The sequence below is a fragment of the Gossypium arboreum genome, chromosome 13, assembly GCF_025698485.1.
Source record: "Gossypium arboreum isolate Shixiya-1 chromosome 13, ASM2569848v2, whole genome shotgun sequence".
Lineage (NCBI taxonomy): Eukaryota > Viridiplantae > Streptophyta > Magnoliopsida > Malvales > Malvaceae > Gossypium > Gossypium arboreum.
Window position 1 is genome coordinate 123,076,909 of NC_069082.1, and position 15,134 is coordinate 123,092,042.

At 33.1% G+C, this 15,134-nt stretch overlaps 3 protein-coding genes across 3 annotated transcripts; all 3 read left to right on the plus strand.

Moving 5' to 3' along the window:
* The first annotated feature begins 1,003 nt into the window (after positions 1-1,003).
* Positions 1,004-5,391, plus strand: LOC108464594 (uncharacterized protein At2g24330-like). The gene is made up of 6 exons (XM_017764957.2): positions 1,004-1,241; positions 1,348-1,615; positions 1,891-2,035; positions 3,666-3,775; positions 4,279-4,699; positions 4,840-5,391. The coding sequence occupies exons 2-6, from the start codon at positions 1,361-1,363 to the stop codon at positions 5,100-5,102; spliced, it is 1,194 nt and encodes a 397-aa protein (XP_017620446.1). The 5' UTR covers positions 1,004-1,241; positions 1,348-1,360; the 3' UTR covers positions 5,103-5,391.
* Positions 5,392-6,261: 870 nt separating this feature from the next.
* Positions 6,262-8,689, plus strand: LOC108462200 (uncharacterized). The gene is made up of 3 exons (XM_017762176.2): positions 6,262-7,516; positions 7,599-7,869; positions 8,279-8,689. Exons 1-3 carry the CDS (start codon positions 6,599-6,601, stop codon positions 8,416-8,418), a joined length of 1,329 nt encoding a protein of 442 aa, XP_017617665.1. The 5' UTR covers positions 6,262-6,598; the 3' UTR covers positions 8,419-8,689.
* A 3,500-nt stretch (positions 8,690-12,189) lies between these two features.
* On the plus strand, positions 12,190-15,080 carry LOC108461185 (proteasome subunit beta type-6). Its single transcript, XM_017760922.2, has 8 exons — positions 12,190-12,507; positions 12,603-12,679; positions 12,816-12,871; positions 13,278-13,350; positions 13,726-13,837; positions 14,321-14,394; positions 14,508-14,582; positions 14,714-15,080. The coding sequence occupies exons 1-8, from the start codon at positions 12,399-12,401 to the stop codon at positions 14,843-14,845; spliced, it is 708 nt and encodes a 235-aa protein (XP_017616411.1). The 5' UTR covers positions 12,190-12,398; the 3' UTR covers positions 14,846-15,080.
* Positions 15,081-15,134: the final 54 nt, after the last annotated feature.

Here is a 15,134-nt window from a genome sequence, read left to right on the forward strand (position 1 = left end):
ATAGGCCAAAGTTGAAAACTTTTACCCTAAATATAAAAACTTTGCCAATTTTAATGTAACAAATGTCACAATTGTTGGGTAAAAATATGCTGCAAGTCCCTTTACTTTTTATCAATTTAGAAAGGTTTATTTGGAAATTAGGTATCTAAACTATACAATATTTCCTATTTAAGGCACCTAAAGTTTTTATTTTTTTTGTCAAAGTAGGTATAAAAATTTAATTTCGTTATCACTTTAAATACCAACCATTTAACTCTCGTTAAAAAAATCTTTGAACCAATTAAATTATGACACATATAATTTTTAATTAAATAAAATATTTAAATTTAAAATTGAGTAAAATTTAAATAAATAAAAACAAAAAATTAATGGCAAAGAATATAATAATTTATTTTAATATCGAAAATGTGGGTTTATTTTAATGGAAGAAATTTGTTTATAAAGAAGATGGAGATGAAGATAGAAGGAGAAAAATTGAAAGATGATATTGTTATTATTAATTAATTAATTTTATTAAATATCAATTTTAAATATTTTTATTTAATTAAAAATACCACATGTTATATTTTAATTGGTTTAGAGGTTTTTTTACCAGGAATTAACAATTGGTAAAACTTAAGGTGCTTATTTTGACCCCAAAAGAACTTTAGATATCTAAATAGAAAGAGTTGCATAGTTTGAATGCCTACTTTTCATATAAATCTTCTAGAAATTTAATATTTTTATTTTGAGATTTTAAAATTTAAATTTAATTATTAATTTTTTAAAATTTTTTGTTAAATTTATTAGCGTGACATTTTGAAATTAAAAAATTACTTAGATAGTCATATAATAATATTTTTTGTGATAAGCCTAAATTTAATAGAATTTTTTAATAAAGATAATAATTAGACTTATATTTTTAAATTTGAAAAATAGCATTAAATGAAACTTTTATTTCAAAAAAAATGAGGGACTTAATTCAAAAGGAATAGAGAAACTGAATTCTAAATGTATGTAAAGGATAGGGGCTTAGAATACATTTTAACCATATTATTTTTATAGCACTTTGTAGAAAAGGTATAAAAAAAAAAGATTAATTGGGAGCGAAGAAAAGAAGAATTAGGAGGAAGAAGAGGAAGAAAAAGATCAGATCTGCAATTTTTATTTTCAACTATTGTAGATTTATACTTATATATATATATATCTCTCATAATAATAAAGGAAAATACTACCAAAGGGAAGGAGAGGAGAATTTCCAGGTATCTCTTCCTACTTGAGTTTAAAATGAAATGAAATTCCAGGTTTTTCGTACAATGAAGTAACATTACTTCTTTGTGTATGATTGATTGATTTGTGTTTGAAAAGGCGACAGCGAGCGATGGCGGAGGACAAAGGCGTTTCCGACGGTGAAAGCAAAGAATCGAGTCCGCCGCCGCCGGTAGTCAAGAAGAAAGGCAAGGGAGTCCTCTCCCGTATTTGGCGTGCAATTTTTGGTAGGAGCGGGGACAATTTCGAAAAGAGGCTTGAACATATTACCAAGGAAGAGAAGGCTGTTGTCGCGCGAATTAAAAGAAGATCCCAGGCTTGGAGGACAATAATTAGGCATCTCATTGTATTTTCTGTCGTTTTGGAGGTATCCATTATTTCATCTTTTTTGTCTCTATGTCAGTCTGCAATTCATTGCTCAACTTTATTATTCTATTTAATTTGACATGTATGTACTATCTATCTTTTATTCCGAAAAGCTCGTGAAAGGTATCACTGGTGATTTGGTTCTCTGTCAGAAGTGTTGCCCAAATGGCCTTTTCTTATTTATTTATTTTTAGGGGGAAAAAGAGATGGAAATTGTGAAACTTCTTGTAATATCTGTCTTCCTTTTCAAAGAACTCTCTTCTTGTCAATTTACAGGTTATTGCAGTTGCTTATGCCATTATGATGACAAGATCCGAGGATTTAGATTGGAAGATGAGGGCATTTAGGGTTTCCCCGATGTTCCTTTTGCCTGTTATTTCTTCCATTGTTTATTCTGCAGTTGTAAAAATCACAAGGATGTGTAAGTAACTTAATATCTTACAGAATTTTCATCATGTTAAATTTAGATTAGTTTTGTTTATATTTTGTTGCTTATGATGTTAAATGGTAGTAGGTGTTGGATATTTACAACTGGGGTGAACCCACATAATAGGGTTAGTGATCTTGCACCTACACCCAAATTAGAAAAATACAAGGATTCCTCTCCTCCCACCTAAAGGAAATGAAAGGGTATCGACACTTCAAACTTGCTGATTTGCTGCATATCATGGCTGATATGATATTGTGAATTAAGGTTTTGTTGATTAGATAGATTATAACATTGGCAATAATACTGTGTAGGGTATTGTGCACGGATATATACCTAGCCCGGAGAAGTTCTAACCTTCTCCTTTTGGAAATATCCCTATGACTTCTCTTATTGGAAAGTTTGCTATTTATTTTGCTGTTCTCATGCTTTACACTTGCATGCTGGAAATGGCTTTAACTTTTTATTATACATATTATAACTTATTTCTTTTATCTATTAGATTTGTATCATGTTAATTGATGCATGAGGCTTGCCTTTGCAGGTTTTAATTTCTTTAAAAGTGGTTAGAGAGGTATATATGATAGGAGTTAAAAACCCTGAGGTTGTTAGTATGAAGTGTGTTCCTAAACTGGATGTGTTGGTTCAACTATATATATAATTTGAGAAAATTAAAGTTGAGAATTACAGGATTGATCTGATAGGCAATTTGAAACTGTAAGACAATATGTTTATTGAGTATTGAACATTAACATCATTTACAGTCTAGAGCAATTAGTTTGAATGCCCCCCCTAATATTTAAAATTCTACCTTTCTGAGCTGAAAACTTAAATGGGGATTTAAATTGTGATCAACATCATTTTCAGTCTTTAACAATTAGTTTGAATGCCTTTAATATTTAAAATTCTACCTTTTTGAGATGACAACTCAATTGGAGATTTAAAGTGCAATCAAGATTGCATTTTGGTCACATTGCATTTATCTTGATTGAGTCTGTAGCGCATCTATCATGGTCTTTACAGTTACTACAGTTGAAATTCCCCCCTCCCGCTCCAAATTTACACAACTTATTGTAAAACATAGCAATTATGGTTATAAGAATAGAAACTCTTTAAATCTTAGTGCATTTCCATGTTAGGGAATATGCTCTCTCTGATTTAAACGCTAATGATGACTAGCAATCCTAGCCGTTATTTGATAATTAATAATAACTAAGACAAATAATAAAATAACAAAATAGTAAAATAGAATGATGTAGCAGCTCTTGTGTCACTAATATTTCATTTGATCCAGAATCCTTTTAGTGCATTTCCATGTTAGGCAAACCTCTCTTTGATTGAAGCGCAAAGAGTTCTTAATTCTGTCACCGAGCTTGTCATTTTAGGCAAAGCTGTCTCTGATTGACAACATATGTAGCGTTCCATAGTTATTTTGTATTTCATCTTTTACTTATTTCGTTGTATTATTTGAAAGAAATTTGTACCCTGGAAGTTGAACTGTGCAGATGATAACATGCTAAACTGTACTATGATGATATATCAATATTTTGATCTAACAAGTTTATACTATTTGTGGTTTCTTAAACTGTGTGTAATCTTGTTAATTTGTGATTTTATCTTATAGGTGACCAGAGGGACCAGAAAACTCTAGAAAATCTTCGTGCTGAAAGGCGAGCAAAAATTGATGAACTTAAGGAGAAGACAAATTATTACATTACACAACAGCTTATTCAGGTAATTTAGAAAACTAGTAATTGGTTTCCTAAAATGTCTTTTTAAGCCCTCTGGCTGAATTCTACCTGAACTTTCTTCTTCTATTACTGCCATGAAATGGAAGGCATGAGGTTAAACCTCCCTGGTACATATTGTTGCAAAAAGTATTTCCTAGTATAAGCCACCTTTTGGATTGTTAGAAGAAGAGCTATTTGACTAGGTTGAAGGTATTTTTCAGAGCCTTATTTTGAATAAATGTGGAAAGAAACTGTTATTGGCATTGCTTGCAGAATCACTTTGGGATAATTATTGCTTATATAAGGTATAGATGCTTTGCATGATCATTTTGAAAAAGTTGTCACTAAAGTAAAATGTAAGCAAAAGCCTGGTTTGAAAATGAAGACAATGGACAAATTTTAGGTTTCTAGTTTTTGTTTATTTGCTCATGAGCTAGATCATTGAGTAATTTTTTGAATGCATGATATTATTTACAAATTGAACTTATTTACAGTACTCTGATGCAGAGATATGATCCAGATCCAGCAGCAAAGGCTGCTGCTGCAACTATCCTTGCATCTAAGTTGGGTGCAGATTCAGGTTTGAAAGTCTATCTTGAAGATGAATCTAAGCTTGATGTCCTAGGGGGGAGGAGCAACGATGTTGAGATAGTGCCTTCAAGTGGACTTCGAAAAAGAAAGCACAGTAGATCCAATAGTACGGGAAGCACTCCATTGGTTCATTCTAATGAAGGATCACCACCTCATCCTGTAGGGAATGAGGGTACTCAAGCTTCTGAGCATGATCGACAGGTTGTTGATCATTACCATCCACAGGGGCCTTCTGTACAGGATGGGGGATGGCTTGCTCGAGTTGCTGCCTTGCTTGTGGGGGAAGATCCAACACAATCATATGCACTTATATGTGGCAATTGCCACAGGCACAACGGTTAGTGGCATTAGTTTTGCAGTTATATCTTCAAATCCTGATTTGACACAATTTCACACACGTACACTGTGGATATCTGGTGTTTTTTTTCATAGGAATATTAAGCTTCAAACTGTATGTCCTTTGGGGGTTTTGTTCAGGACTTGCTAGGAAGGAGGATTTCCCATATATAACTTATTACTGCCCGCACTGCCAAGCCTTGAATAAGCCAAAACAACTGGAAGAGCATGTTTCTAGATCTAGCCCCATCATGGACCCCTTGCAATCGGGAGTTGGCGATGCAGCAAAAAGTCCAAGTGGTAGCATGGCTGAGGATATACTCAGGAGCTCCAGCCCTGTGATATCTGGATCTGAGATTGAGAAAGTGACGGAAAAAGTAGAGTCAAGTGATGTGATTGGATAAAATGCATACTTACATGGAGCAATGAAATCGATTATGGTGTTCTATCTCCTTTGATCTCATATGTTGCCTGTAGGTAAACTATAGGAACGCTTGAGCTCTGGATTTTTGCAGTGGTTTTGGTTCTTGTTGGTTGTTTTGACTAAACATTCAGATGTCTTACTAGGAACTTATGATTATACACACATTGATATAGAAGATAGATATAATTGTTACATTTTACTCTTACAATATGATTAGTTGCATTCCAGGAAACTTCCCTTTTATTTGATAAAAACAAATCATTTGAGAATATGGATAGACCAAAATCTTTAGTAGGAAATAGATACATTTTCTTTTTGTAGTCTTGTTGAGAATAGGTAATTTGGGTGTTCGAACCAATATCCTTGACTCTAAACAAGCAAAGTTTATATTATATTTTTAAGAGGGAGGGAAAGAGGTATCATAGATATCTACCCCTAAACAACATACCAATACTTAAAGCTCACATACATACAAGTTAATAAACTAAGTAGTGCATTATTTTATTGATAGAAGGCTTTATTATATGTATGTGGAATATTGGAGGGGAGAGAATGATTAGATTTAAACTCATGCCATTTAAGTAATCTCGGATAATAATATATTTATCTTGAAAATGCATTACAATTGAAATGTGGTTATTTTATCAATTATATCAATCTTTAACAGTGAAATGTGGTTATTTTATCAATTATATCAATCTTTAACAGAAAAATTGGATGAAATTTATAAATAATAAATTAATTTATTTTTCGATATGATATATCAATTATTTTAATAGAAAAAATAAAATCCAATACAACATACTGTAGAAATTACTCCATAGTATACGGCAAAACAGTGTATAGAGAAAATGAGCCAATGAAATGTAGACAACTTTGATGACAAGTGGATGCACTGATAGCACACAAAATGAAATTGTGGGAAGTAATCACACCACCTGGTGTGGTCTTCATTTTCCTTCCGGAAATCGCCCTCCCTACCTTTTTCCCCCCTTTTTTTTTTTTCTTTCACGTGCAATCAATGTCAGCCTTGCCATTGGCCTCTCTACTGCAGCTGCTGCCGCCATCCTACACCTTTTCATTTCTACTACTATTTTCTTTTCCATTGGTCCACTATATCAACTTCTTTTATTAACACAAACATCTTCAGGTATAGCTTAAAAGAACTCTCAAACTCACGGGCCAAATTTTGCTCATTGCTGCGATACGATGCCACTGCCAATATATAGGTTTTTGTATTGCCATCGCAAACCATCCTTCCTATAGTTTTCCCTTTTTGGCCAAAACTATCCTTCCTACTTAATTAATGCTGTTAAACAAGTTGCTTTCTTCATAACCAAAAAAGCTTCCTTCCATCAGAGGCTCCTTGACCTTGAGCTTGAGGTTGAGCGTCACCCTGCCATCAACCCTTCATTTCACACAACTAATACATATATCTTTAGTATAATTAATTTCCCTATGTGTAATTAAAAGCAAATGAAAACAAATGATATCATGAACTGCTGCAAGTCCGATTTCGACCACGGCAACGACACCGACTATTTTAATGAACCTTTGCTACTCCGACCATCATATGCTAGATCAACGTCCTTGCTTTGTGACGAGCTACGCAGCTTCAGAATAAGCCTCCGTTGGTGTGCACTAGATCACTCTTCCAGCACAGGCAAATTCGTTTCCTATCTCACCTTCATCCTCCTCGCCGTTTTCGTCCCCATCATAAGCTCCCTTCCCGTTTGGTTCCAAGACCTGTCCATCGCATTTCCTACTGAAAACACCGCCTTCAATCTCCTGGTTCAATTCCCCGAATCAGCCTTGGCTTTCTTGGGGTTTTTCACATTGTCCTGTTTTTTCAGAAGATACGGGTTGAGGCAGCTCTTGTTCCTCGACGCCTTACAGCAAGATACGACGTTCGTAAGACGTGGATATACGCGGGAGCTGGACAAGGCGTTTCGTTACCTGGCGTGCATACTCTTACCCTCTTTCTTCGTTGAAGTTGTTCATAAGATCATCTTCTTCTCCACCGTGAAGATATCGTTGCCTTATGTTAGCTCCGGGTTCCCATTGAACTCCATCGCGTTTGTGTTGGTGTTGGGGTCGTGGGTTTATAGGACCGGCGTGTTCCTCCTCGTCTGCGTGCTGTTTCGGTTGACTTGTGAGCTACAGATACTGAGATTCCAAGGTCTCCACAAGATGTTCGAAGGGTGTGGGTCTGATGGTGGCGATATATTTCAAGAGCATGTTAGGATCAGGAAACAGTTGGCCATCACCAGCCATAGGTATCGTTTCTTCATTATTGCCTCCTTAGTCGTCATCACTGCTAGCCAGTTTGCAGCTTTGTTGATGGTTTTGGCTTCAAAATCAGATAAAAATTTCTTCAATTCTGGTGATCTACTGGTAAGCACCTTAACTTGCACTATTCTTGGAAATTGGATATAATTTTTCACTGATGAATTAATACTGTGTGTGGGTGATGAAGGTTTGTTCAACGGTTCAGCTGAGTGGCTTCTTCTTGTGCTTGTTGGGTGCGGCAAGAATCACACATAGAGCCCAAGGAATGGCAGCCGTAGCTAGTAGATGGCATATGAGTATGACATGCGCAATGGCCGGAGTAGAGCAAGGGAAACAAGAAGACGACGGCTTCCTACCTGTATCTACGTGCAATGAAACTGATTCCGACGACTCATCCGATATGTTCATCAGCTTTTCCGCACAACATCCATCCAACTTTCAAACAAGACAAGCTTTAGGTTAGTTTTTATCTATACCGAGTTTCATGGAGATATAGATATATAGGGTTAATTTCGAAAAGTACCCAAATTCTCTTCCCAAATTTAAATTCATCTCTTAAGTTTAAAACATTCTAGTTAAATCTTCAAAGTATCTATATCGTATCAATCAATTTAGTCATTAGTTTAGGTATTAAATACCAGTTTAGACTAAAATTGAACACTTTTAAAACTTGTAATAATTAAACTATAAACACATTTATACCTACTATATTCATAAATTGAATCTAAAGTATTAAAAAACAAACATTGTCAATACATTCAGGACCTGTTTATACCGTAAATATGCATGTGTTTACAATTGGTCACGTGTTTACATGGAATATTATGTTATTACTTGCTAGTTATTGTTGGATTTGTATGCATGCAGTGTCGTATTTGCAACATAACAACAAGGGGATAACGCTGTTTGGATATGCACTGGATCGAGGATTGCTTCACACTCTCTTTGCATTTGAGTTCTCTTTGGTGATGTGGATTCTCAGTAAGGTTGTTGTTTTGAACGACTGATAACCCTAAATTTAAAATGAAATTAAGGACTAAGCTGAAATTTTATTATATTATGTTTAATAGTGGGATTCATCAGTTTTACATGTGTGTACTAAACAAGTTTCAATTATTTTCGTCTTCACCCAAAGCTGAAAAGTGAAAATTGCAAGGAAATTAAACAACCCATTCACCTTTTGCTTGCATGCATTATTCAATTCTTGTGGATGGAAGAGAAAATTTTGGGAATTTTGAGATTTTAAATTTAAAATATTCATGAGTTCGATTGTTTTAATGAATTGTCATGTAATGGAATTCTCGTATATTTTGATTGTTGCTACTTATATATATATATATATATATCTAAAAGTTTTTAAGTTGATATAATGTTTAGTGTTACTCATAACTCAACTCTACCCTTAAATAGGAGGATAAACGCATTTCAGCAAGCTCAAATCCACATCCTCCTATATTGATAACAATACAAATGTCAACCGAACTAAGATTCAATTGACTTGCTACTTGTATAGTTTGTTACAAGCACTTCGACTTTTTTTGCATGAACTAATAGTAAATTAGTTAATAAATTAGGGAAGTGATAATGAATTGAATCTTTCATGGTAAATAAAATTTCAAGTAGAAATTTTAATTCAAGTTACACGTTAAGAGTGTGCTTGGTTGGAAAGAAAAATGAGAGGAAGAAAATAGGAAAAATGATAAGTTTCTATCCTAACACATATAAAATGAATCATTTTAAATTGGAATAATGAGAGGAGAGAAAATGGGAAAGGTGTGCATGCTAATTCAAATTTATGTATTTTTTTAAATGTTTTATTTTATTTCATTCTAATTTTCAACTCTACTAAGCAATGAATGAAAAAAAAAAAGTGACTTTCTTTCTATTTTTTCATCTCTCCTACTAACACCTATGGAAAGAAAAGTTATATTCACTTTCCTTCTAGTTTTCTACCCCTTTCTACCAAACAAAGCCTAATACTCACCAAATTATTAGTAAGTTTCTTTTTTGGTCACCGAACTATAGAAAATTACAAAATCGGCCAACTGTTAAAAAATTAAGTTGTTGAAAATATTAAATTTAAATTGATTGAATTTTTCAACACTTTATCAAGGACTAACTAATATTGGGAAGATGATGTGATAACTTTTAAAATAGCCTCAAGATTTATTTATTGTATAAATTTGAACCTGATTCTAAAAAAGTATAAAAAAAATTCACGCATAACTTTTCTTTTTTTTTTTTTCCATTGGGTTAATAGTTTATCCCCTGAACTTGTCCAAAATTACCTAATTGGTACTTGATTTTTTTTTTTGTATTTTGTGAGTACAAGTGTTTGTATTTTGTCACACACATTGCCGCGATTTGTTAATAACCTTAATTTTTTAAGGGTTAACATGTAGTTTCCCCCTGAACTTGTCCAAAAGTACCTAGTATTGGTATCCAAACTTGTCCAAAAAAATTATACTTTTTAAAATTAATTTATATATATTTTTAATTTATGTCCATCTCGTGTCATACTAAGAGGCTACCACGTGTCACTATAGGATTAATCATTAGTGTTATGTTAGTGCAAACTAATAGTGTTAATACAAAGATACCAACCTGGTCGACGAAATACAAGTTCAGTGACCAACTAGGTCCAAAAAATCTTAGGGATTGACTAGATACAAATAAACAAGTTCAAGAGTCAAATTAATATTATCTCTCTTCCATTTATTTCTACAGTTGCAAAACTAAACAAAACTACATCGTTATTCTCTAAACCCTAGTTGCCACCTAGAATCACCAACAACAGGCCGCTTCTAGCCAATTGAAGGTACCGACTTGCTTCCCTTTCGATGCTTTCATAAATCTAAACGAAAGAATTAATCTATTTTACACTTTCATAAAATTTTTATGGGTACTTTACATATCTGTTTTACGGTCCATATTCGGGGTTCAGAGTTCATGGCTACCCCTCCTAACAATGTAGTTTCCAGGGTTCGAACCTACATTCTCTTCTTAAAAATTAAATATGCTTCATCATTTCACTCAACTATTTATTGATATTTTCATAAATATTGATATTTTACAAATTTCATTCCTTTTAAACATGGCTTTTCTTTTTAATGGAGTGAGATTAGATTTTTGCTCAAAACATTTTTTCAATTTTGGTTTACTCTTGTAAGAGACTTTTAAGAATAAATTTTAAATGCACTTGATTGATAAAGGCATCCATGAATGGTCATTCGTTTCTATAATTATTTGCAAGCATTTTTTAAAGAAAACTGCAAAAAGTTGCATATTTGAAGTGTTAAGTAGTTATAGTTTTGTGAATAATATTGGCTAAGAAGACGGCAAGCACGTACCTTGCATATTGTGGAACACAAATTGTACATGGGTTGAATAGACGTGATTGATTATTGTAGGGCTTGAATCTGAAACTTGAAGTTTGGGCCTTAATAAGTGGATTAATCCAAGGTTTGCACTGGTGGCAAATTAAACTTCAATTTATTGCTTTTATCAATTAATGAAATATTTTACATTTTTTTTAGGTTAAATGTACATTTGCCACTTAAACTTGAAGGTTGAGATTGATATCTAGAGTTTTTTTTTTTCAATTAGGTATCTAAATTTGAACTAAGGTTCAATTTGATACTTAACTCGTGAGAAATTAATTTTCCTTCAAATCCATCCATTTTAGAGTTGGCCATGGGTTAGGTAAAGCCAAGTTGTGACTCGAATCCCGAAAAAATTTCAAGCACAACTTTACCTTGAGTTGAGTTAACTTGACTCAAAAAGCCTATTTTACTATTTTAAGATATTAATAATAATAATAAATTAATAATAAATTATATTAATATTTCACTATTTCACTTTTGGCTTCAGCTTTACCTCTTTCGCATTGAGTTAGTTTTTTAGTTGCCATTTGTCATTGACATACATTATAATTCCATCACATTAAGTTGTGTAGTCTGACTTAATGAAATGTCTATATTGATTGACTGCCCATCAATCAAAAGAAGACATGTATTCTATAATTGTCTCTCGTAAACATCCCTCTAGACCTATAAGATAACACTACATTTGCACTATCTATTGCTTCTCTTCAACTGCTTATAATACCTCTTCTTTCTCTTCCATCACTAGAGATGGCCAAAAAAACGTAAATTCAACAGGTTCTAATCAACCCAATCCGTTAAGGTTAGATTTTTCAAAAAAGAAATTAGGTTTGGGCGGGTTGAGTTAGGTAAAATTATAACAATAGTTAAGTTAGAGTCAAGTTTAAGGTAATTTTACTCACTTAGGATATTTACAAAATGCCTCGGTATATACATTTATTAAATTTTTACTTTCAATAAATAAATATATAAATAAAAATAAATTAATAAACTAAACTCAACAAATTATTCTTATTTGCTTCAAAGTAAAAATATAATCTCATTTGCTTTAAAATAACAAATAAAAAATTAAATTAAATTTGGAGTAGAATCAAGTTTTTTATTAAATGGATTTGGGTTTGAGGTGAATTTTTTCTTAAGAGTGAAGGTCAAATTAAGGTTGGGGCAAACAAAAATTAACCCCACCTCATCTGGTTGCGATCCCTATTTACCACTAATAATTTTCGACCTTTCTTGTGAACTGGGAACGTATTAACACAGACAAACATGAATAATAAAAATTTAAAATTTTAAAATTACAAATGAAGTATATAAATTAAGAAATTATAATTAAACATTTCAAAAATATAATTAAAAATTATTAAAAAAAAAAAACTAGCTAAAGTTTTAATATATATATATATATAAATAAAGAAGCAAAATAGACTTGAGAAACAAGTCAGGCAGTGAGGTTCGGTTAGGCCTGTATAAAAGAAAAAGGATTTCTCTTTCGTAGTCTTGTGTTACGCTGTGGTTGAAGAAAGGTCTCATAACATTTGAAGCCAAGCAAAGTTCAGATTAGGATTTAGGGTTTTTTGTTTTCTTTTCTTTTTGTGAAAGGCAAAATGGATCTGGATATGAACGTGAACGCCCCTCACTCAATGGGCACAACAATCATCGGAGTCACCTACAATGGTGGTGTCGTCCTCGGCGCCGACTCTCGTACCAGCACCGGTATTCTCTTTCTTCCTTTTCCTTCTTTATTACTTTTATTATTAGGGATTTGAATTTGTAAATAATGATTTTTTTGGTTTAATTTAATCGATTAGGGATGTATGTTGCTAATCGGGCATCTGACAAAATTACACAGCTCACTGATAACGTCTACGTTTGCCGTTCTGGATCCGTAATTTACTTTACAACTCAATCTCACTATATAATTTAATTTTCGCCTACTTTGTTTTTTTTTTCTTACTTTCTGCGGAAATCAAATTATGTGATTCTCTGGATATGATTGAAAAAAATGATTGTGTTGTTTGCAGGCTGCTGATTCTCAGATTGTTTCTGACTACGTCCGTTATTTTCTTCATCAACATACGTTAGTGCTTTCTTATATTTTTATCTCTCTATTTTGCTTTTCAATAAAATTTGGTTTCCGTGTTAGGCTTTTACACATCCGTTTATGCGATTATTCCAAGTCAATGCTAGAAATTCAAGAGTCTTGGATGTTTTGGAATCTTCATTGATAGAAGAATGCCCCGACTTTATTCTAGTTTTTCACCTGCCGGCATAACTCTTACTGATTAGCTTCAGCATTTTGCAACTCTCAATCCTTTTGTGTTACATTTACGTGATCGGTGCATTCTTGGTTGTATTATTCTATGTGCAATTCTTATTGCCACTCTTCATGAATTTGCTTTGAGTTTCAACTTTCTAGCATGACTATTTCATTTGTTTTGAAGTTCTTTTTCATCTATTCTTTTTGTTTTCCCCTGCACGAACAGGATACAACTTGGGCAGCCTGCAACTGTCAAAGTTGCTGCTAACCTTATCAGGCTACTATCCTACAATAACAAGGTTTGAGCTTGCCACTGAGAAAGTTGCCCGACACTTTTGTCAATTTTTTTTCTTCTTTTTTCTTTTTAATTGCATGGGATATTTAGGGGATGTGCACCATTGTATATCTATGTATAGTTTGACACTTAAATCTACCATCCCTTCAGTTTGTGAGAAAGTCATCATTGTCGTTTCCCTTTATGGCAAATGTTTTTGGTTAAGTTTTAAGAACTATTTATTTTGGAATGCATCAGCATGTACACTTACTGAAATATACTTTAGTTTTTCTTATTTGTCTGTATGATATATATTTCTAGGAGCAAGTGATCAAATTTTTTTTTTCCAGTTATAAATCACATTCATATTCTGAACTCAGTTTTATAATCTTATTATCAGAACATGCTTCAAACTGGCCTTATTGTTGGAGGGTGGGATAAGTATGAAGGTGGTAAAATATATGGAATTCCACTTGGTGGAACACTGGTTGAGCAGCCTTTTGCTATTGGAGGTATATTGTTCTGTTCATTTTTCATTTTGAATTGTTTTGCGGAGTGCTATGGAAATGCTAACTAGCATTGTTCTAGTAGATATGCATGTTTATATAGACTTTGATATTTATATAGTCTTGTTTAGTCCTACCCATTTATTTGCATATTGCTCAGAATGTTGGTTGCCCTCTTTTTAGTTTTTACCTTAATTGAGCTAATAAATTTGGTGTTAACTTGAGGATGTTCAATGCATTCATCTAACCTTGAGAGTTAACTGATATAATTGTTCCCGTAATTTAAGATCAGAGCAAAATATCTGATTAGTTAACTGATGAAAGTAGATGTAATTATTCTTTTTCAAAGTTCAAGATCATTTGTTTTCTACCGTTGGCAACCCAAAGGATTTGGAGTTCGGTTAAAAATATTATGGGACCATTAACTAGTGGTATGGTAGTACTTATGCAGAAAAGTGGTTCTTATTTGATTTGACATAAATTGCACAGGATCTGGCTCCAGTTACCTATATGGGTTTTTTGATCAGGCGTGGAAGGAAGGAATGACAAAGGAGGAAGCTGAGGTACATCTGTTTTAGTCAAGATTGAAAAAAGAATTAATTTTTTTTAAGTTTTATTTTAAGAAAAAATGGTTTACATATACTTCTATTAATTCTTTTATGAAATTTCATTGCAGCAACTAGTGGTCAAGGCAGTGTCACTTGCCATTGCTCGTGACGGTGCTAGTGGAGGTGTTGTTCGCACTGTCATTGTAAGATATTTTACACATAATTTGTAATAAATATTTCTTAAATGTGTAGTTTGAATTCTTTGTTGCAGTTAACTGTGTAGTTTGAATTCAGTGTTGTTTTATTTAACCTTGTTGTGTTTTTGGTGTTGAAGATCAACTCCGACGGAGTGACAAGGAACTTCTACCCTGGTGATAAACTTCAATTGTGGCATGACGAATTGGAGCCGCAGAATTCGTTATTGGATATACTGAACGCTCCTAGTCCTGAACCAATGAACATTTAATCAATGGGGGTCACCTGCCTTTTCAGTAATCAAATGGGAGTCACCTGACTTTCTAGTTTTAGGTTGTATTCAGCTGAAGGGCTTGTTCTTACTTCATTTTTTTTCTAAAGCTGGAAGTTTTATGCTTAGTTGGAGTTAAAAACATATTATCTATTTCATTTTCTGTTTGTATTGTGGCTTGGAGACGAACGGGAATTCAGTTTCATTTGAATGGGCACTAAAACTATTTGTGTCATGATTTCCGTCTTCGGATGTTATGGTATGCTGTATCCTATCCTGTAGTTAACAG

Excerpts from the sequence above, each read along its gene's own strand:
- LOC108464594 (XM_017764957.2), top strand. The coding sequence starts at position 1,361 with ATGGCGGAGGACAAAGGCGTTTCCGACGGTGAAAGCAAAGAATCGAGT. Across the intron at positions 1,616-1,890 it reads TATTTTCTGTCGTTTTGGAG|GTTATTGCAGTTGCTTATGC; the intron begins GTATCCATTATT and ends GTCAATTTACAG. Across the intron at positions 3,776-4,278 it reads TTACACAACAGCTTATTCAG|AGATATGATCCAGATCCAGC; the intron begins GTAATTTAGAAA and ends ACTCTGATGCAG.
- LOC108462200 (XM_017762176.2), top strand. The coding sequence starts at position 6,599 with ATGAAAACAAATGATATCATGAACTGCTGCAAGTCCGATTTCGACCAC. Across the intron at positions 7,517-7,598 it reads TCAATTCTGGTGATCTACTG|GTTTGTTCAACGGTTCAGCT; the intron begins GTAAGCACCTTA and ends TGGGTGATGAAG. Across the intron at positions 7,870-8,278 it reads TCAAACAAGACAAGCTTTAG|TGTCGTATTTGCAACATAAC; the intron begins GTTAGTTTTTAT and ends GTATGCATGCAG.
- LOC108461185 (XM_017760922.2), top strand. The coding sequence starts at position 12,399 with ATGGATCTGGATATGAACGTGAACGCCCCTCACTCAATGGGCACAACA. Across the intron at positions 12,872-13,277 it reads TATTTTCTTCATCAACATAC|GATACAACTTGGGCAGCCTG; the intron begins GTTAGTGCTTTC and ends CTGCACGAACAG. Across the intron at positions 13,351-13,725 it reads TACTATCCTACAATAACAAG|AACATGCTTCAAACTGGCCT; the intron begins GTTTGAGCTTGC and ends TCTTATTATCAG.